The sequence below is a fragment of the Xenopus laevis genome, chromosome 5S, assembly GCF_017654675.1.
Source record: "Xenopus laevis strain J_2021 chromosome 5S, Xenopus_laevis_v10.1, whole genome shotgun sequence".
Classification (NCBI taxonomy): Eukaryota; Metazoa; Chordata; class Amphibia; order Anura; family Pipidae; genus Xenopus; species Xenopus laevis.
Genome location: NC_054380.1, coordinates 65,518,027 through 65,541,661, shown reverse-complemented (window position 1 = coordinate 65,541,661; position 23,635 = coordinate 65,518,027). Strand labels below are relative to the sequence as shown.

The window sequence follows — 23,635 nt, the reverse complement described above, 5'->3', positions numbered from 1 at the left end:
CACCAATCACATCATATTTTCCTTCCATCACCAGCAGCTCCAGCTCTCCCATTTTACCAGTCAGACTTCTTGCATTTGTAAACATACATTTAATACTGGCACCATATTGTACATATGACATATGGTCCTCCCTATCCTTAACAGTATCCCTAGCCAAATCTCCTCCCCCATTTTCCCTTTCTTTGCCCACTATCTCATCTAACCTGTCTACCACTGAATCTTTTACTGAACCCTCCCCCCCCCACAGCTAGTTTAAAATCTCCTCCAACCCTCTAGCCATCTTCTCTCCCAAAACAGCTGCCCCATCATCATTGAGGTGCAGCCCATCCCTAGCAAAGAGCCTGTAGCCGACTGAAAAATCAGCCCAGTTCTCCAAAAACCCAAAACAGCTGCCCCATCATCATTGAGGTGCAGCCCATCCCTAGCAAAGAGCCTGTAGCCGACTGAAAAATCAGCCCAGTTCTCCAAAAACCCAAAACCATCCTCCCTACACCAATCTTTTAGCCACGCATTAATCTCCCTACGCTCCCGCTGTCTCCTTAGCGTTGCTCGTGGCTCAGGTAATATCTCTGAGAAAATTACCTTGGAAGTCCTCGCCCTCAGCTTTGAACCTAGTTTTTTAAAATCATTTTTGAGGACTTCACCACCTCCTCTAACTTTGTCATTGGTACCTATGTGTACCAAGACTGCTGGGTCTTCCCCAGCCCCTCCCAATAATCTGTCAACTCGTTCCACCACATTCCTCACCAACACCTTTTCAGTTTTAAACGCCTTAAGGTTTTTAACGCTGCTTAACACTTAATTCACATGCAACACTTAGATCACATGCAACACTCGCTAAGCAGCTCCCACACTCGCTTTGCCTTCACAAGTGTAAGGTTTCAACCAGAGCACTCAAAGCCTGTTCAGAATTTACCTGATTAACCCCTCCCCCTTAATTAGAAGAAAGAGGGAAAGGAGAAAAAAAAATGCTATTTGCTACCAGCAGTAAATAAAAACCCTTATTAACTTTTTTTTTTTTTATGTTCCCCTTAGACCTCTAAAGCTAAAACATAAAAAGAACACTCAGCAAGTGAAAGGGCAAGGACTTGCATACCAAAACAGAAGTTCCCCTAGAGTAATTGGAATAAACCGAATGGTAGGCATGAGCTATCCAGATTTTTTTGAGCGGAGGGGAATTCGAGGATTTACAGATATGCGTCTCCTGGAGACAAATAATGTGAGGACTAAATTTCCGTAGAAAGTTAAATACCAATGTTTTCTTTAAAGGAGAACTAAGCCCTCGCACGTTCCAGGAGATGGCTGTAAGTTCAGCTGTCATCTGTGGTCTCGAGCAGTGGGTGTAGACTCCCTCCTACACAGCTAGAAAGAAAAGGGAAGAGAGAGGAGGGGAAAAGAAAAGAGAAAGAGAAGGTACAGCAAGGAAGAGAAAGGACAGAAAGACATTCAATCCCAAAAACCCCCACCCTACATCCCCCAACAGTGGAGGAATGCCACACCCTAAACATAGCGTAGTCTAGAGGGGTGCGTGGAAACTGTACCGCACACGCAACCAAAAAAAATGTAACTCCCGTAGTAGTGAACACAATGACAAATGTAAAGTCAAAATTAAGTAATGTCCTTAGCATGGCTCCCTGGGACCGCTATACAGGGCAATAGTCCAAAGCAACCAATCGAGACAGTCAAATGGCATGACAAAGAACTAGGCACAAACGGCAACCGCCTTGTAAAGTACCTTAAGCGTGGGCCCATAAGAGAGTCTCGAAACAGTAGGAAGTATGTGCCAACCTATACTTACAAACAGTAAGAGTCGAATCCTGGAGGTGATACAGCAATTAGCGTCGATCTAGCCAGTTGGAGGCCTCAACTGGAGAGAGAAAGAAATGAGCTTTGCCCTCTGCAGAGACCCTTAATTTGGCAGGGTATAACATAGCATACTGTAAGCCAACTTCTCTGAGGCGACGCTTGACTCCCATGAATTGCTGGCGCTGCTTCCGAAGCTCATTCGAGAAGTCTGGGTATAAGGAGACATGTGAATTCTCATAGGTAAGCTCGCCTTTCTGCCGTGCTGCTGCCAAGGCCGCATCCCTGTCCCTGTAATTTAGCAGACGAGCAATGAGGGGCCTAGCTGGAGCCCCAGGCGGGGGTGGCCGGGCAGGGATGCGGTGTGCTCTCTCAATAACGAAGGCCGATGAGAAAATAGAGCCAAGTTCTTGTTTGAGCCAGGTTTCAAGGAATTTCGTGGCGTCCGAACCCTCAGATCGTTCGGGAAAGCCAACAAAACGAATATTGTTCCTCCTTGACCGATTTTCTAAGTCGTCAGACTTGGCCTCTGCTGCTTCCAATCTGCGGTGGAGGTCGGCAATGCCCTCTGGCAATGGAGTACACATGTCCTCCAAATCGCTCACACGACGTTCTACCTTACCAGTCCTCTCTCGGACCGTCTGGAGATCTTGCCGCAGGATAGCAAAATCCACCTTGAGTTCTTCCACCTTCGCCATTGTAGCGACGTGGCAGGTTTGTATAGTGGAACGCAAAGTCGCCACAACCTCCGCAAGCGTGAGATCATCTGTGCCAGGCGAATCTTCCGGACCACGAGAGTCCGCAGATTGAGGTAGGGTAGGGGATAGTGGAGGCTCCGCCAAAGGTTCCGCAGCCTGAGGGAGCGGTACAGCTACCTTAGACGGATGTGCGCGCTGCTCCTTAGGCAGTTCAGGCCTGCGGGGCTCCGCCATCTTGGAAGGCCGCACCGAGTCACGAAGATGGAGCCGAATATCGGAGGTTTCTGCCACCGGCGGTTTTTTCTTGCCCATCAGGTTACCTCGAGCAGTTATCAATGAACCCAAGCGGGTTCAGCAGTAAATATGTGCAGGATAAAGTCCGGATAAAGCGGTTAAGCCAGGGAGCTAAAGGTGCGTGCGTCCAGTCACATAGCTAGTTGGCCACGCCCCTCTAGCATGGACATTTAATAGGATGAAAGCTTCTGGTCAATCTGAATTATAGATCTACCATTTTATACTATTTAGTCTAAATCACAAAGTGTATTATTTGTTCAGACTAACTGAAATAAGTGTGTGTCCATAACCTCCATTGTATTTCCCACATTTAAGATTTTTAGGCTCATTGAAAATGAATAGAACAAAGTGATTTTCGATGGCATGCAACTTTGCTTCCATGATAAAACTAAACTATTTGGTAGAAGTGTTTTCTTAAATACGCTAGTGCCATGTTTTTTTTCCCCTCAACCTTAAAAATTTGTAAATTGGCTTCCCTAATTAAGGCAGGCAGATTATGTAGCAAATACTACCTTTACTTATAAAAACAATTTTATGTGTTTTTAAACTTCTTGATTTGTATCTAAAAATAAAAAAAATATATACATAGTATATACACAGTTTCAGTTATAGGAAAACGAAAGTATAACTAAAGACATAGGGTAGAAATGTTGTACATTATAGGCTTCTTTACTGTCTTTTAGCAGTAAGGATCTGTGCGTCCAAAGATGTACCTGTAGCTAAAATCTCCCAATTCCAATTGATTGACTGAACATGGTCTGTGCTGCTTTCAGTTACTGAACTTAGGGACCGATGCACAAGATACAAATTATATAGTGAATAAAGTACCCCCTCTTGCAAAATAAAAGGATATTATAAATTACCGAGGAGTTTCATGACCATATAAAAACACGAGGCCGAAGACCGAGTGTTTTTATACAGGTCATGGAACTTCAAGGTAACTTCTAATATCCTCATATTTTGCAACTGGGGGTACTTATTTATTATAATAAACAAATTTCAGTTGAGTCATGTGACAGAAATTACATCAGAACTCACCGTTTATAACTGATGACATCAGAACTCAACGTTTATAAGCATATAATTTACAAGATATTCATAGCTTGTGTTTATTATATATAATATAAAGGTCACGGTATAAGACAGGTTGAGTAGTAAAAAATTATTGGTACATGGCAGCTCAGAAACCAGTACACTTAGGGGGTTATTTATCAAAGTCAGATTTTATCTCAACATTTTCTGCTACAAATTCTGTTTAAATCCGCTCGTGTTTTTTAAGCTTTACAAAAAATTTAATTTTCCCGAAAATTTGCTTTGCGGGGGAAAAAGAAAATCAGATTTTCAAAAATCAGATTTCTTATGCTTTTTTGCACATTGGGATATTGCACGAAACCCGGCGCACATCAAAAAAAAAAAAGTAGTATGAACGGTACGGTATGAACATAAAAAAGTATAAAATTCATCATCCTTGACATTTTTTTAACTCACTTAAAATGCTAGTCCTAGTATAAAAGTGCTTCTTTGACCTGTGTTATATTTCACAGATATATATTTGGAAGGACTAACTTGACTTTGGAATATGCTTTATAATCTTCTTTTGTGGCATGCTCCGCTTCATAGTATGGCAGTGTGTCATATTCAAGATAAGCACAAGTACATTATACAATACAATAAAGTACATTATACAATCATTGAGAGAACCAGGATAATGGCTGTTCACCGAATAAAAGCAGGTATGGCTCAGGAATGAGAAAAATACCTGTTATTATTATACTGAGAAAACCAGAAAACGGAAGTCCCTTTGCCAATAAAGACAGAATCATACAAAAAGCTCCTTTCAAATAAAGAGCTATTAATTTGCTTGGTACATGACACACATATATTGAAAATTAAAGCCCTCAGATAAAAAATAGTTGACAAAGCCAGATCATTTTATCAATTTTCATACTGTAGGAAATTCTAAATGGATAAATCCACAGGAAAAAAATGCAATGAGTTTTGCAGAGATGTGCAGGTTGGCAGATCCTGATACACGTTTCTGTTCTTCCAAGATTGGAATAGTAAAAAAGAAAAAAAAGAAAAAAAAAACACTGGTGGTTTTGGAAATGTTAGTTACCATGGGAACCAGAACGTCTTTATATAGCATTATAAACAGATGGTAAAAAGTGGTCATGTTATTTTGTCTGCCAGCATATCAATAAAACGGCAGTACTTCTGTGTGTTTATGAAAGAACTTTAGCATAATAGCAACAAAACCTACAAATTTAGACAAAGAATGAAACAAAATTATCCTTGAAATTAACATTTTCACAACAAATTTCATGTAGTCTATCCTGTCAACCAATCTTTCTTGGCAGTGATCCTTACGGCTGTGTTTATGGTACTTATTATGCAGAGCACGTCACCACAAATATGAATCTGTCTAGTATAGGGACAAAGTAGGAGATTAACCCATTTGCTGAAAAGGGGTTAATAGGGTAACCAGGCTGCATCTTGGCTTTCTTCTTACCTCTCTAACCGACCATTCACTGTCTCCTATGCTAACGAAAACTCATCTCCAGTTCCACTTAATGTGGAGGTGCCACAAGGCTCTGTGCATGGCAAATTCACTATGCGCCGAAGCGCCTAACGCTAGCTTCAATTCGCTAGTGTTGGGCATTTTCGGTACTTCGCAAAATTCACTAACGGACACTGGCGTAACTTCGCACCCTTACACCTGGCGAATTTGCGCAACGGACGTAACTACGCAAATTCACTAACGCGCACAATGTTCTGAATGCTACCGTTTACGCTACAGTTCCTTCGCCACCTCAGACCAAGCGAAGAGCAATAGAGTAGTAGATAGGGATTTCTTAAAAAAAAGTTACAATTTTTTCTAAGTCCCAAAAAATGCTGGCGTTTTTTTCTATATTATGGTTGATTGGCTGAAAAAGATCGAAAAATTTTTTGGGGCTCCCCTCCTTCCCCACTACATTTCCTAACTCATGGCAACTTAACTATACAGTGGGCACATGTGTAGGGCAAAATAAAAATTTTATTTGATGCTTTGAAGGTTTCCCAGGCATTTGTAGTGCTGCTACATATTCCTCCAATGAAATTTGCAAAATAACCATCACTAGCGTAACTTCGCTTCGCTTAGCGAATCAACGCTAGCGCAACTTCGCAACCTTACGCTACCCGAGCGCAACTTCGGATTTTAGTGAATTTGCGGAGCGATGGCGAAACTACGCCGGGCAAAGTGTGGCGAAGTTACGCCTGGCGCAACTATGAATCTTAGTGAATGTCCCACTCTGTCTTTGGGAGATCTCATCCGATCATTTGGCTTTAATTAACATCTGTATGCTAATGATACCCAAATATATTTATCCACCCCTTCATTAATAGCTGAAACAGAGGCTCAAATCTCTAACTGCCTCCTAGCTATCTCAAATTGGATGAAACAGCGCCACCTCAAACTCAACCTAACAAAAACTGAACTAATCATCTTTCCACCTAAGCCTGGTCCTACTCCCCTATTTACTATCTCTATTGATGGCATGCTCATCAACCCTTTCAACTCAGCACACTGTCTGGGGGTAATCTTCGACTCCTCTTTCTTCTTCTCTGATCATATTGACACCACTGTCAAAACCTGTCACATTTTCTTGCGCAATATTGCCAAAATCCATCCCTTCCTTTCACCTGATACATCCAAGACGCTCATGCATGCTCTCATACTATCCCGACTAGATTACTGCAACCTTCTACTAACTGGCCTCCCTGGCACTAAACTATATCGTCATAAAACGTGTATACAATGGATACTGCCAAAAGAAATCACACTCATTCTGATGGAAATCGTTTATTTCTCAGCGACTTAAAAAAGTGACTCAAGACAGAAGTTATAAAACAGTTCACATGCTCAGGGACAGACCCTATGCTTTCTTCTCGCACGACACATTATTTAAAGAGGTCATTCAGATTTAAATGAACATTTCAGTATGATGCAGACATCAACAATTTAAGATACTTTGCTATTGATTTTCCTTTGGGTTATTAAGCTTTCTGTACGGCAGCTTTCCAATTTGGTAATTCGGCATGTATTCTCGTCGCTTGGTTCTTATTTGCCAAGCAACCAGAGACTGGACTATCAATAGGCGAGAGACAAAATATAAGAATAAAAATGTATCCTCACAGAGCAACAGTTTTTGGCTGCTGGGTTCAGTGAATTCGAAAAGCAGGAAAGAGTCAGAAGAAGAAAAGGACAAATAAAAACTATATATAAAAAAAAAATAACGACGAATTGCAAAGCTAGAAGGAATAGTACATTCTATAATATACTAAAAGTTAACTAATAGGAGTAGGAACATTTTAATAGTCCTGTTACCTCTTCAATTTTCAAGCATGCAAACTCACACAGATTATTTGGAAGTCACCCTATGTTGCCTCCTACTGGTCATCTGCAGCCCACTCCCTGTAATTGGCACCCCAACAGGGGTCATAGTTAGGGAAATAACAGTTGAGGTTTAAAGGACCAGTAACATCAAAAATGTTTTTTTAAAAATGTGTTAGTATAGAACGAAATAAAAATGCCAAGACGAAGCCTTTAATAAGAAGCTTATAGAATCTCTGCTTCCTGTCCTCTTCAGAAAAGGCGACGATGATTCATTGTGCGGCGCACGATTTCTTCTCCCATATTCTACTGACAGCGTGTGTGTTCATGTACCGTAAGGGACTGCCACAGAGGAAGGCGATGTCGGGGGCTCCCCATTAGCTTCCACAGAAGGCGGCCACAGAAATAAAGAAACTTTCCCTACACGCTGCTCCCACCGGACTCCTCACTGCTCCTGCCCCAGTAACTAGCCCACAGTGCACAACAGGAAGTGGAGTGTCTGTAAGCTATGTCTTAATAAAGGCTTCGTGATTTTTAATTAATTAAAAGTTTAATTTGTCTTGGTGTTTTTATTTCGTTCTATACTAACAAATTTTAAAAAAAACATTTTTGATGTTACTGGTCTTTTAAGTCCCAAAATGTACTCATACTGCTTGGTAAAATACAACACAATTCTCTGGAACTGGGGGTTTGGCTCACAAACAAATGTCTTATAGTGGTTAATGAAGAAAGTCTAATAAACATGAACCGTATATGTAAACCACACTCTTGTTTAATCCATATATAATATATCTAATATAGCAAATGAGGCAAAAGCAAGGCAACTGTGTATTTTTAGGAAAATATGGCAAATAAAAAGTCAAACTAAAATGCTCTAGAATTTCGAGATTTATCTTACTCTGGCCCTTCAAGAACTCGAATTAGACTATTCGCCACCTAAAACCTCCTGAGTTCATGTATAAGTCAATGGGAGAGGTCCAGGGACCAATTTGGACGTTAGTAGCCTTCCTGACATTCGAGTTTTTTGTTTTTTTTTTGAGAAAAAATTCAAATCAAGTTTAGTCGAATTTGATTCGCGTTTTCGAGTCAGTAAAATTCGTCCAAGTTTTAGATATTCAAAAATTTTTTATAAACAACCCCCCAGTCGAATTTCCAGTATATTCGAATTTAAAGGAGTTTTAAAAAAAAAACTCACATGAACTCAAAAAACTCAAAATTCAACAGTTCATAAACGTGCCTTTAAGGGTGGCGTGGCACACATAGCGTTGAGGGGAGATTAGTTGCCTGACGACAAATCTCCTCTTCTTTGGGCGACTAATCTCCCCGAAATGACTTCCCGCTGTCTAGAATATAAATCATTGGTGGGATGGCACTTGGATCACTTCGTTTTCCGAAGTTGCCTCACGAGGCAACTTCTGGCGACTTCCAGTGATATACATTCTAGCTGACGGGAATGCATTTTGGGGAGATGAGTCACCAAAAGAAGAGGAGAGTTGTCGCTGGGCGACTAATCTCCCCCCAATGCTAAGTGTGCCACCACCAGAGAACCCATGCCAGTTCACTACTGGCATGGGTTCTCTGGCCCATGCCAGTAGTGAACAGCAGGAGGTGCAAATGTTACACATTTAGGTGTTTCACTGCTAATATGAAAAAACTAAAAATATATACTTAATCAACTATTTTACACATTGACCACCCATTCCCCAGAGAACTCAGCCTCTCTAGCCTTCTTTGTATGGCATTGTATACATTATCATTGTTATAATACACAAAAGCCATGAATATCTTGTAAATGATATCCTTATAAACGGTGAGTTCTGATGTCATCAGTTATAAACGGTGAGTTCTGATGTCATTTCTGTCACATGACTCACTGAAACTTGTGTATCATAATAAAGTACCCCCAGTTGTAAAATATGAGGATATTAGAAGTTACCTCGGAGTTCCATGACCTGTATAAAAACACTCGGCCTTCGGCCTCGTGTTTTTATATGGTCATGAAACTCCTCGGTAACTTATTATATCCTTATATTTTACAAGAGGGGGTACTTTATTCACTATTTATTATACGACATGGAGTAATATTTTGGATAACTGTCCAAGCTTATTGTCAAAAATTGTAGCAGTACTGGTCCAACTGCACTAGACTGGCTGCAATTATTTGCTGAACTGTAACAAAACTGAACCTTGGTTATGTTATTTCCTCACCTGATCCGATATGTACTTTCTTCTAAGATGTACCTTTTTTTTTTTGTTTTAGAGTTTCAAAAGGTCCTTTGTATCTGTAATGTCTACATAGGAACCTCAAATGCAATAAAGTCTGTTCTTCAAAAGCAAGATCAAAACACACAATAGATGTATCCTTCCTTTGCGTGTGTTGCCAAATAAAAGTGGTAACTGTAAGTACTGAAGTTAGCTACTAATCTTGGAAAAAATAAGTATATCATTTAATGAAAGCAACAGGACAGTTTTATGTCTAACAAAAACCAAGGTCTTAAAAAGACAAGCAATAATTGCATTAACAGAAATGCCTTGGAAACATGGCTTTGGATGCAGCAGGAGGAAACGCTATCTTACATCTATAATGACTTTCCTAGGTCACTGCAAAATAAAAGAAAATGTTTTGTAATGCTGCCGAAGTTACTTAATTTGCTGCTTTATAACGCAAATATCATGAAATTGTTCCTTTTTATAGAAAGCCTAATAAAGAAAGTCCAACAATTAGAAAATATTTTATATTGGTTTTTAACTTTTTAAAAATGTTTAAGAAATAGTGTGTGGAAAGGCATAAAACACAATTTTCTATGTGTTGCTGATATAGTAAGTTCCTTAGTCCACATATGAGATACATGACACTATAGAAAAGCATGAAATATGCCAATTCATGTTTAAAGGGTAAGGTATTTTAAGTAGCTCGAAATGTCTCAATGTCCTTAATATATTAATAATGGGTTGAGTGCAGAGGACCTCTTGTATTTGTCTATATGAATTTTGTAGTCACAGCCTCATTGCACCCCCGCTTAATTTTTTAAAAAATTAGTGGTGAGCACAATTTCCCTTAATTGTTATAGTTTATACAGGAGCAGTGGCCAGCTCCTTGTTGTAGCTCCCACCCTACCCAGCTATAGTCAGGTGATCCCACTGGTATCTAATAAAAGGGCAACCATGTTTGGGAGTTTTAACCGTGAAAGCAGCAAGTAAGTTGCAGGTAAAACTTAGTACCTGTGTAAAATGCATACTGAATTAGTAGAATTCTTAAAGAATCAGATGAAAGTTCAATGTAGGACTGGCCATACCAAGGATGACTTTGACCTAGTTGGCGAGCTTAAATATATTGCAATAAATGGACAATCTCCGTTTTGTTTAAAGGGTAAGGCATTTTAAGTAGCTCAAGGCACAAAATGTCTCAATGTCTTAAAGAGATACTGACACCAGAAAATATACATTTTTTGCTACTTATAATTTTGACATAAAGTATTTCCCAGATGCTTTAACATTACCTATCTGGCTTCCAGTGTTTGTCTATGAGGGGGCTGCCATATTTGTGCAGCAGGAGTCCGTTAGCATTAGAAACTTTAACGGACAGGCTGAGATGCGACAGTCAGATTGGCAAAACAGGTCAGGTTTAGAAACTTCAACTAACAACTACTTACAAAAACAAACCTCTCAGCAAAAAACAATTAGCAACTTTTAATGTACATTCATATTTTAAAAAGTAGTTTTTTAGTGTCAATATCACTATATTGATAATAAACCTCTTGTATTTGTCTGCATGAATTTTTTGGTCACAGCCTCATTGCAGCCCCGCTTACTGTTTTTTTTTGTTTTTTGTTTTTGTTTTTTTTAAAAAAAAAAAAAAAAAAAAATATAATAATAATAATAATAATAATAATAATAATAATAATAAAATATATATATATATATATATATATATATACACACACAATATCAAAACAGGGGGGTTGTGGGAGCACTCTAAAGGCTTTAAAGTATATATATATATATATATATACATAAGTATAATAAATGCTATTGCATATGTACCCAAATAGGGGTTATTTTGTTACAAAGTTATGATCATAAAATTGATAAGTCACCATGTGCTAGAATGCACATAAAAAATAAATAAAACAAGTTAGGGACCGCCATTCGGGGTTTACCTTGACGTGGTATGGTGGCTTATCAATTTTATGATCATAACTTTGTAACAAAATAACCCCTGTTTTGGGTACATATGCAATAGCATTTATTATACTTATATATATATATATATATATATATATATACTTTAAAGCCTTTAGAGTGCTCCCACGACCCCCCTGTTTTGATATTGTATATTTAGCTGGAAGCTGTGGCATAGCTTCACTGGTTGTAGCACCCCATACCCCCCCCCTTTAAACTAGTGGTGATCCTATGCTTTTAAAATTGGGCGTTTGTTTTGGGAATATCTCTCCTTTAAAAGCCTGATTGCTGGCTGGGGAAGATTTAGCCCTCAGTGAAAAAACAGCGTTCAATGGACATTGATTACAGGTAATGCTAGAATGCACATAAAAAATAAACATAAGTTAGGGACCGCCATTCGGGGTTTACCTTGACGTGGTATGGTGACTTATCAATTTTATGATCATAACTTTGTAACAAAATAACCCCTGTTTTGGGTACATATGCAATAGCATTTATTATACTTATATATATATATATATATATATATATATACTTTAAAGCCTTTAGAGTGCTCCCACAACCCCCCTGTTTTGATATTGTATGTATATGTATATATATGTATATCATCTCAGTCCGATGAGTATCCGCACTCCAAGGCCAAAATATGTAAACGGGGTGCTCGGTTAAAATGTGTATATATCCACGAACATCAAAGAACTGGCACACCCATATAAAAATAATTCACTTTTTTATTATATCATAGTCCAACATTTCGTTCCTCATTGGGACCTTTTTCAAGGACTATGATATAATAAAAAAAGTTAATTATTTTTACATGGGTGTGCTGGTTCTTTGATGTTCGTGTGTATATGTATGTGTATATGTATATTTTTTTAGATTTTTTATTAATATTTTTTGTTTTCGAAAAAGGACTATGAGCCCATGATCTTTCACTTTTTTCTATTTCTTGTTTTTTAATTTTTGATGCACTCCCATGACCACAAGTCCGCTGTTGTACGTCAGTAGGACCCGTGGTTTAGTCACCCGGAACACACGGATACATATTTAATGATATTAAGTACCTTAATTGGATGCATCCGGACATACGTGAATTCTTGATAGGATATATGAAGAAGAGAGAACTACAAAGATTTTTTCACATATTGGCACAGGTTGATATTTAGTTGCAAATTAGGAGGAAATGTTACTTTTGACTTGTCAATTAGAAAATTGTGTCACAGCACAGTGTGCCGAAGCACACAGCACTGGACGATTCACTGCAATAATTTGAAAGTTTATGAGATGGTGGATTGGGAAAATATGATATAGTTTATTGCATGATACAGTAGGTCACAACACACACAAGACACTGTATGTTCACGTTGATGGTAATAGGCACAGAGTGCGATGGAGTTCCATATTGGTTGTTCGATTGTTTCACTTACTGGTGGGGCTTTAATGGTTTTGATGAACGATAGGGGAGGTACATCCTTTCTACACTTCATTTCAAGTTGGTGATGTTCGCACCTATACTATGTATTTATCATGGTGGATGCATTTGCTTTTTGTACTTTGAGAAAGGCTGCAGTAGCAGCCGAAACGTCAGTATGTGCCAATAAATATTTATTTAATTTTTATAAGCCCTGAGCAGTGTGTTTTTTTCCTCTATCTATCTATCTATCTACACACACACAGTTAGGTCCATAAACCTTTGGACAGAGACACAACTTTTTTCTAATTTTGGTTCTGTACATTATCACAATGAATTTTAACTGAAACAACTCAGATGCAGTTGAACTGTAGACTTTCAGCTTTAAATAAGTGGGTTGAACAAAAAAATTGCATAAAAATGTGAGGAACTAAAGCCTTTTTTTAAAACAATCACTTAATTTCAGGGGCTCAAAAGCAATTGGACTTTTGACAAAGGCTATTTCATGGGCAGTTGTGGGCAAGGAGAAGGAGACTGGAGCAAAAGGAGACTGGAGCAGAAGGAAAGGATGGGAGCAGAAAGGCAGGAAAGCTAGAGGACTGGAAAGCGAGAGGACTGGATATAAGACAGGTTAGGTACAAGACAGATCAGAAAGCAGGTCTCAGGAACAGGCAAGGCAAGGTCGTGGTTCAAGGTCAAGGCAGGGAAAGGTACTAGGGTAAGGTCAGGTTTGGCGTGAAGAGCAGAGCAAGATTCAGAATAGCAAGGAAAGCTGGGCAGGGCAAGGTCAAGGCAAAGAAAAATCAAGGTTTAAAGCAGGACCGGAGCAGAACTGGAAGGGGAAGGTAAGGCACATCAAGACAAGACAAGGTTCAGAGCCAGGCAGGACAAGACAGGGAAGAGTTCAGACAAGACAAGGCAGGGAAAGGAGGCTAGAGCAGGAACCCTTAGCTAGGGACAATGCCACGTAAAATGTATTTCGGTACACCTTCAACATAAAATTATTAATGGATTACATGGGGAGAGTTTCCTTTATAACCATTTGGCACACATTCAAGGCGCATGTACCTAAACAAGATATCACCAGTTGATTATGAGAAAATACTTTTTTTTCTTCAAATATCCAAGTTTATATTTCATCAATTTTCATAAAAATACATTCTCAATTAAGCATCTACGTGCATTAATTCAGGACAGGTAATTCTATGTATAGCAACATAAAGAGCCTGAGAAGTTTCTAAATAGCCAAGTTACAGGAGTGAGGTCGGTACAGTTTGCTATTAGCAACTTCAATTGTCAGTAAACCTGCAAATGTTTGCAGCAGTTCTATAAGATGCACTTTGGCACCCATATGCAGTCATAAAAAAACACACAGCCATTTAAAAACGTTATTAGATATGGATTTTGATGTGGTTAAAAAATGTACACAATCACATCAGCATGATAGTTACCCTTAGGGTAAGTCCACACTGGGCGTTCTGGGGAGATTTGGTCGCCTGGTGACTAATCGCCTCGTCTTTGCGGCGACCAATGTTCGGACGACTTCGGAAGACGAATCGCTGCATGTGATTAGCGCTGGAGTTTTTTCAATTCAACCGGCGCAGAGTGAGGGAAGGCGTTTGGACACTGCAAAGACGGGGCAATTAGTCACCAGGTGACCAAATCTCCCCAAAACGCCCAGTGTGGATTTACCCTTAAAACAGAAAAAAAAATGCAACAAAACTGAACCCTATTTATTATTCTGTGTAAAACGAAATGCGCCAAAAAAATGGTGTAAAAAGATGTGTAAAATAAATGGCGATGGTGTGTGTAATTTTACGCCATGTGAATGCCAGATTTGACGCATCAAAATTTTAGCCCGTTTTTTAAACGGCAAAGCCTGGCGATGTGTGGTGTATTTTTCCGTTGTTTTTTTTATTGCCCTAAAAGTACTAAAGGTCAATGTCAGCAAAGACACCTTGTTGGGTTGAGTCTAAAGTTTTATTTTGCCACTCTTTGGCACTCTTCTTGCACCTCGGCATGGTTCAGAAAGTCAGTGTTCCACTGAGGCACAACGCTGCAATTTAAGGATATGTAAACCTCCCACACAAAAATGTAATCAATGAAGAGCCTTATTGAAGTCTCTAAATACCTGTCTAAATAGCACTGGGCTCTTATAGTAGCAAAGTAAAAAAACAAAAAAGAAAATAAAAGCAGTCCTTACAAGGACTATTGGGTTATTACAGCAGTCAGCGGATGAGATCAGAAGCAGTTCCCACAGCAGCTACATACAGAGCACTGCAGTAGAAGGTAGATTACTAGTCAGCAAAGCTAACTAACCTAAACTCACTGTCCCTCAAATCCCTGCAGAGTTCTGTCCCTACAATACAGAGCAGTATCAAGTAGATTACTAGCCAGCAAAGTTACTATCAACTGTCCCTCAAATCACTAAACAGCTCTCCCCCTACACTAGCTCTTCCAAGCACACACAGGCAGAATGAAAAAACGCTGCAGGGCTTCAGTTTATATATGGAAGGGGAGTGGTCCAGGGGGTGTGGGGGTGGTCCAGGAGGGAGAGCTTCCTGATTGGCTGCCATGTATCTGCCGGTCTGGGGTGAGAGGGCAAAAATAAGCGCCAGCTAAGGCGAACCCAAAATGGCGAACGTCGCGCGACGTTCGCGAACATTCGGCGAGCGCGAACAGTCGATGTTCGCCGGCGAACAGTCCGCGACATCCCTATCTGAACATTGTTCTACAATTCAGCGCAATTTGCACAAAGAAAATCTGTATGGCAAGTCATAAGAAAGAAGCCCTTTCTGCACTCACACCACAAACAGAGTCGCATGTTGTATGCAAAAGCTTATTTAGACAAGCCACAGTCATTTTGGAACAAAGTGCTTCAGACTGATGAGACAAAAATGTAGTTATTTGGTCATAACAAAAAGCTCTTTGCATGGCGGAAGAAGAACACTGCATTCCAAGAAAAACATCTGCTACCTACTGTCAAATTTGGTGGAGATTCCATCATGCTGCGGGGCTGTGTGGCTGTTGGGGCCCTTGTTAAATTCGAGGGTCGGATGAATTCAACCCAATATCAACAAATTCTTTAGGATAAATTTCAAGCATCAGTCATAAAGTTGAAGATTCGCAGGGGTTAGATATTCCAACAAGACAATGACCCTAAAAACACTTCAAAATCTACAAAGGCACTTATGCAGAGGGAGAAGTAAAATATTTTGGAATGGCCATCACAGTCCCTCGACTTGAGTATCATCGAAATCTATGGGATGATTTGAAGCAGGCGGTTCATGCTCGACAGCCATCAAATTTAACTGAACTGGAGAGATTTTGTATGGATGAATGGTCAAAAATACCGCCATGTAACATCTCTTTTGGGGTGCCTAAGTTTATGCACCCGTCTCATTTTGTTATGATGCATATTGCATATTTTCTGGTAATCCAATAAACGTTATGTCACTGCTGAAATACTACCATTTCCATAAGGCATGTTATTTATTAAAAGGAAGTTGCTACTTTGAAAGCTCAGCCTATGATAAACAAAACTCCAAAGGATTAAGAGGGGTTTCCAAACTTTTTCATATGACTGTATATGATAGCTTAGAAGATTTCGGTATTACTTTAAAAACATAACACTGAATGATTTCTTATTTTTTGTACCACTATATGTTGATTTGTCTGAATAACTGATTAAAATATATTTATTTTTAATTTTAAAAACCCTAATAAATGGCTTTTGACTATACAGTTACAAATGTGTTTACAACTCTAGTAGCTTGAAATATTGTGGATGTGTAGTTATCATTTAGGATAAATGTAAAACAGTGACCCGTTGTGTCAACTCTTCTATTATTTTAATGATATGAGTTGACAATGGTGGCGACAGGTTCATGTTGTCATGGTTACTGGAATGTAGAATGGATTTTCTTCTTTTGAAAGTCACAATGAATCTGTATCCCTAGCTACTTTATGCTGTGTGCTAGTGTGGGGATTCCAGACAATGGTATGCATTCTGCTGAATATAGTAGGAATTAAGATCCAGACGTCTTAGCTAGGTGCTATGAAATGATCAATAATTCTTTCACATGTAAAATTGCTGTCTTACTATTTAAATTCAGCAGCTGCATAAAACGCAGTTGAAAAGACTGTGCTATTTTATCTTCTAAAATACAGGTAATAATGTGACCCTCCCTAAGTGTTCTGTTTTGAAAAACTTAAAACTTTCCAAAAATTACGACATTAAGGGGCAGATTTACTAAGGGTCGAAGTGAATTCCAGGGAATTTTCTAAGTTAAAAAATTTGAAATTCTAAGTAATTTTTTTGATACTTCAACCATCGCATAGGATACTACGATTTGATTCGAAGTAAAAATCGTTCGAAGTAAAAAAACTTAGACTTCAATACATCGCCAATTTAAACCTGCTGAAGTGCTATGTTAGCCTATGGGGACCTTCTATAACCATTTTCTAAGTCTTTAGAGGTCGAATAAAAATCCTTCAATCCTAAACGATTTTTATTTGACTGCAGGATTGGCAAATTTGTTGAAAAAATCTCCGAATTCGATATTCGAATCCGAAGTTTTTTAATTCGATGGTCGAATTTCTACGTTTTTTGTTCTTCGAAATTCGACCCTTGATAAATCTGCCCCTAAAACATGAGACCAGATTGTGCTTTTGTATTTGTCAAGATAGAAGACATACCGTAGTACTGATTTAATTGATTAAACAGTTAGGCATATATTGTACAGTTTGAACTTTATCTTATGTGTGTTATTTTAATGCCACTCAAAATGCTAAACTGTTCCCCGTATAATCTATGAATCAAAGTGTAATAATTATAACAATGAATGAGGTTCAGTTAAAAAAAAAAAAATTGCTATTAAATTCAAGTACCTGTATATAAAATTTTAAATTCCATTTATGTAGCGATAGTCTCCTAATGATATTTATAAAGGTATAGAGATCCAAATTATAACGAAATATCCATTATCCTGAAAAGCCCAGGCCCAGAGCACTCTGGATAACAGGCCACATAACTCAATAAGCATGAACTAGGATGCAACCAAGTGACATATTTTTCTCATACTGAGTACATAATATAATATCAGATTCTCTGTGAATCAAACCTCATTTTCTGCTTGCGGATTCCCTACAACCCCTAGCTTCTCAAAAGTAGACCAGACTAAGCATATGCAGCACCACTGACAATCTAATAATGTCCTAACAAGAACAACTTTGAAAGCATGGACCATCACTGTTATAAGGACACTGAACCTCTGGGCTGATACATTAAGTTCAATTTAAAACACAGCATTTATAGCCATATTAATTCTTTTGACTTCAGTTCTTTTGTTTTACTGCATAAAGCAGTTGAGCACATATTGACTTGAAACAAATTGAAACAGTTAATAAATGTGTACATTCTTACAACTTCTCTGACTCACAAAAATTGTACTGATAGGACAGTTTTTATAAACACATTGAGTTGCTGGGAATTGAGTCTTTTTTGTTCTTCTGTGTCACTAGAATTACAGCATTCTGGCTTTACAATACTGCTATATGCATAAATAAACAAATAACCTCAAGCACTGTTAACAAAGGTATGGGACAGGAGCCGGGGGTTTTCTAGATAATGTACCTTTTTGTAAGTTGGATCTTCTACCTGTGGTTTTCTGGATAATGTATCTTTCTGTAATTTGGATCTTCTAGTCTACTAGAAAATCATGTAAACATTAAATAACCCCATTAGGCTGGTTTTGCATCCAATAAGGGTTAATTATATCTTAGTTAGGATCGAGTAGAAGGTACTGTTTTATTTTTACAGACAAAAAGGAAATTCTTTTTAAAAAATGTGATTATTTGGATAAAATGGAGTCTATGTGAGGCAGCTTTTCCATAATTCAGAGCATTTCTGGGTTTCCAGATAATTGATCTCATACCTGTACCAGCATTGGAGGTTAGAAATGAGTAACCTGAGGGAGAAAATGGCCTTTAACATTTCTAAAGTGAGGGCAATCAATCAGTTACAAAAGAACAGCACAATCAGTAATGTTCAAGGTCATATATCCTAAAATAAAATGAATAATTGGGATTATGTTCCCCTGATCTCTATTGCGCATCCTTTTTGTTTGTTTTTACACGAATGGTAGTTTTAAGATGAGATTTTAAAGTTAAGTATGTGTTTGGCTATAACAAATCTATCTGCTTTACCAATCTAGAAAATTCACTCTGCAACCATTATACATTTTAAGTCAGCAGGCTAACCATTTCACTTTCCTACATAATTGCTTGGCATACATTAGAACTAATTATAACTTTGTGATGTCAAAGGGATAACATGATATCGAGAGACGATAACATTACATTACAGTAAAGCATACTCAAACAATATTAAATTGCCTTGCGTAGTTTACAGAGAAAGAGCAGTAATGTATTGATATATTCACTGAACAATTAATCCCATGTAACAATATAACTATTGCCAATAGACGCAAAATACTTTACCCCACTAAGGATCACATCAGTAAGCAGCTTCCAAATAAGTAATATGTTTAAACGTTTAGTACCTGGCAGTGTTCAACAAAGGATGCTTGGTTCCCACCAGCTTCCTGACTTGGATGGCTATATTGTTTAGTTCATCACTTAGTAAGCAGCGGAGGCTCATGAATGAAGTGGGATAACCTACAATCTTCTCTGCATCTGAAACGACTTTGTTCCAGTGGGGTGCCGTCGTTGTGCCAGAGAAGAGGCTGATTTCTCTCAATGCACTATAGCTGGTGGAGTTGCCTCTAAGAAACCATGCTCGGCGCAGACACTGGCAAATCAAAGACATTGTTGCAGTTCACACCCAGCCTAGGGGGGAAAAAAAGAATAATTTTAAAGTTAATGGCATCTGTTTACTAAAGCGCGGTAAAAGTTACTATATATTTTCGCATGTTATCGCTGCGAATATTTTTCCGCCAAAATATTCGCAGCGACAAAGTTTACTAAACAGCGATGCACTCAGAATTCATTGCGATCAGTTGCGGTAACTACATTAATGAACCAGCTTACGTTAGCGGAAATTTAAGCAAATTGCGAATTTTCTGGCGAAAAAATTACGTTTTTGCGAATATTTATGCTAGAAAATAGTCTTATTTTTTGGCGGTTATTATGTCAGTTATTACTGCAATATTTATGGGCAGAAATTCATCTTCAAAAACTGAAACTTGACTGATGAAATTACCAGAGTAAAACATGTATGCATCATAAAAAACAATTCTTCACCCATCCAGTCACAAATCCTTCTGCCAATAGACTCATATCAGCAAGAAATCATACCAGTCAATGCACAGTTTAAAGTAGCCTATCACAATGAAACCGAACCCCCTGCCAATAGGATCATCAAAGTTTCAGAAATCAAATATATACAGCCAATTGACACCTGTCATTTCACAAAACACATCCCACTGATTGATTGCTTATAAGTACCCTTGGTATACAGTGAATCTTTGACAGGAGTCTCAGGAGTGAGGAGACAGTAGTGAGAGAGAGAAATAGTGAACATGTCAAGCTCTGACAACCAGGATGAGGAGAGAGAAGGAGCATCTGAATCAACAAAAAGGATTAGGAGTACCAAGTTTTCTTATGAAGAAAACTGTGCCTTAGTACATGGTGAGCGACTGGTCAGTGGCTCGAGATCCTGAGCTATGCAAATATACAAAGCTTGTATAGCTTGCCTATTCAGACGGAACAACTCCCTGACATCAGAGTCACTCAGCTCTTCTAGTACAGAGCGTGGTCGAAACTGTCTAGGCTGATGAAGCCTGTCCCTCCTAGCCATAATTTGCCTATCACCTCTAAAAGATGCTGCAGCCGCAGCCAAAAGCAAACCCCAAAACATCTCGTTCTCCTTCTCTTCTCCTGCCACTTCTCTCTTCTCCTGTCACTACTCTCTGTTCCTGTCAGGAATGGCAACATGAATTATGGGTAAAACAAGGTGTTATGGGATATTTCCTGTCCCTCCCATTGCCAATTTTCTGGCGAAAAAATAAGTTAACGCCACTATACATATGGCGGTAAAATGGTGCGAAAACATATTCTGCGTTAAATTTTTAATGCACTTTAGTAAACGGACGCCAATGGCTTTCCATTGAATATGTTTTTTATTTAGACACTTTTTGTACATATAGAAAATAATTTCTCTAATTGGAATCAGGCCCAGAGTGGTAATATGTAATATGTGAATTCTATCAAATGCCAGGGTGGCTGCTGTAAGATACCATAAACAGTATTTATTGGACCTGTGGGTGGCTGTTTGGGCCTCTGTGTACCTGAAATGCCAAGGCTTATTTTGAATAATTCTTTATACGGGGCTTCCCAACCTTTCCCATGTAGTGGATCTGTTATCTAATATACCATATTTGCAAGGCGACAATTAGCGACCCAACTAGGTTAGGCAGTGTTAGCAAATTTTATTACCATATCACATAAGCCTTCATTACTTGAAATAAGCCTGTGCATTGGGGCCCACGGGAGGGTCTACACACTTGATTTCTGGCAGAATCCCATCAAGTATGAAGTGCATTGCCATGTTGATGCTTTCCACACCCAGTGGGTCACTGTATATGTGATCATTGGCGATGGTCCAAAAATGAGAAAAAAAATATCGATTTAGCCCTGAGTGTGAGTGGTTAAAGGTCAGTTAGTTCGTGACCTTGGCAAAAGAAAATCTTGTTTACTGTCTGTAGACTTTCAGAACACAGCCAGATTGATAGAGGCATGTAGCATTCCCTTAGTGGAAAAATAAAGGGAAGCAGAATATTTGAAGTGCCATGTGAAGGAACAGGAAAGGGGATATGCCTCCAGCAGAGGTTCCCAGGGAACATTAGTGCAGGAAACACATGGCTGCATAGAAACTAAACAAACTAAGATGTCACTCAAATGAGCTATCGCACAAGAAGTTTAAATACAAACAACCAGAGCAAATAGTATATTACTCATAAGTAAACTATAATTAAGCATACCGCTCAGCACTATCGATTTTCACGGAACTTAACGCAATCCACAGTCCTGTATTGCTGCTTAAACGTCCCGCAACAGCACAAATCTCCAGGAAATTGTCCACTGCCTGACAGCTAATCCCGACCTCGCGTGTCTCAGTCATGTCGCGAGACTATGACGACACAAATTCTGGAATTAGAGCGCAGTGACGCGACACGTAGCAGCCTGGTAGGAATTGAGTGGTTTGGGTTCTTCTAGCGGTGCGCCGTAATTGGAGGGCAGGCTGTGAGCGTCCGTTCACTTTATTTTAGATCTAATCGCAGCTTCTTATTTTGTGTTGTTTCCCTATGACCAGCGTCTCAGTTTCCCATATTGAACACAATAATCCGTTGTTTTTTCTGTTCTCTTGAGCTTTGCTTGTGGAAGCCGGAAAATCCATGTTTTTTCCCCCCATAATAATGGAGGGTGTTGGCAATATCCGATCAGCTGTTGCTGGAATCTTTGCAACCAGAAGTTAATCAATTGGTATTCATTTTTTAAGGGCTGTAGAATGGTTGAACTGTACCGTCAGTAGACATAGCATCAGTAACCAAGCTGAAAAGTGGTAAAAGAGGAAAGCAAATAATTTAAACTATATAAAAAAAAAATGAATTGATATGTTGCTAAGGAAACGATTTCTTAAATTTAGTTGAAATACCCTTTTATGGACAGGATTCACTTTACTTCCAAAAAGAAGCTACTAGATGGATACTCCTATAGGGCTGCCCTGTTTGCTCAGACATGTATCTCCTAACACTGGTTAAGCCATGTCTGCCATGTTTTTAAGTAGCCAAAACAGCCTACAATTTTTTAGTCACTTTAAAGGCACATTTATTAAGTGGCACGGGTACAGTCTATACTGTTCAGAAATATTAATCACCTGTGTTAAGAGGAAATATTCAAAATTAGCAAAAAAAATCATAAAGCAGAGATTTGTAAGCTGTCAGTCAGCTCTTAAAGTGAACAAGGGTGAAATGAAATAGTAAGGATATGGATTTTATGTTTACCTGCATTGTACTTCATTTTTTTGTGGTCCCACTAATTAATAATGTATTTCAGCATGTTCTGTTCCTGCAAATTATACCATGTTTTACATAAAAATTGGGGCCTGTGCTAACCATGTGCATATCGTGCCCTTTGTCTTTCTCTAAATAGTGAGTTCCTGTTTGGCCATCCACAAATCATTTATGTGTTACATTGTCAGACATGTCAACTCACCCAAAATTTTTGGGAGTCACATAGATTTATTCCTCACTCAACTGGCCACCTACACTAAAGCCCAGTCACCTGATGTCAATAATTTGCACCTGATCCCTTGCGTACCCCACCATCCAAAAGTCACTCATGAAATCCTCATAAGCAGTGGGGAGCAGGATTCTTAAACAAGATGGGGTTAGGGTATAGTGAGACCATGGTTGAGGACGGGCAAGGTCAGACGCACCCAAGACCCAAATCTCTTTTGGTTCAGGTTAACTCCAGTGCATTGTTCATCTCATTTTCAGAGATGACTTACAAATGCTGCCCCATAAAGTCACTTTATTGCTGCTTAAACATTGTCATTAATGCTGTCCCTCCACTAGCCATCTGTATTTAGAGGCTGGTTGAAAAGAGAGTAAATATTAAGTAATACTAAGGCTCATTTATAAATACAGCACAGTATAGAAAAGGCTGTTTTTGGATGCAGTTTGACATGTTTTTTCCAACAAATCAGCACACAAATCTCAAGAAAATGCATACTAGTTATACCTTGCAAGTTGCAATAAATCGGGTGCAAGCAGGGGCGATCCTGGCCCCTCTGCCGCCTGAGGCAGCAGCAGTTGCTGCTGCCCCCCCTCCCCCGGAAATTGGGTGCAAGTT

At 38.9% G+C, this 23,635-nt stretch overlaps 1 protein-coding gene across 1 annotated transcript in view; it reads right to left on the bottom strand.

Annotated features, from left to right (window-relative positions):
* LOC108717949 (all trans-polyprenyl-diphosphate synthase PDSS2) overlaps positions 1-21,919 on the bottom strand; it is a 137,516-nt gene extending 115,597 nt beyond the window's left edge. The window contains exons 1-2 of the mRNA XM_018265407.2: positions 21,763-21,919; positions 19,324-19,609 (exon numbers count right to left, since the gene is read on the bottom strand). Of these exons, the coding sequence (XP_018120896.1) occupies positions 19,324-19,589 (266 nt within the window). The 5' untranslated portion in view covers positions 19,590-19,609; positions 21,763-21,919. The remainder of the gene's footprint in view (positions 1-19,323; positions 19,610-21,762) is intronic.
* Positions 21,920-23,635: the final 1,716 nt, after the last annotated feature.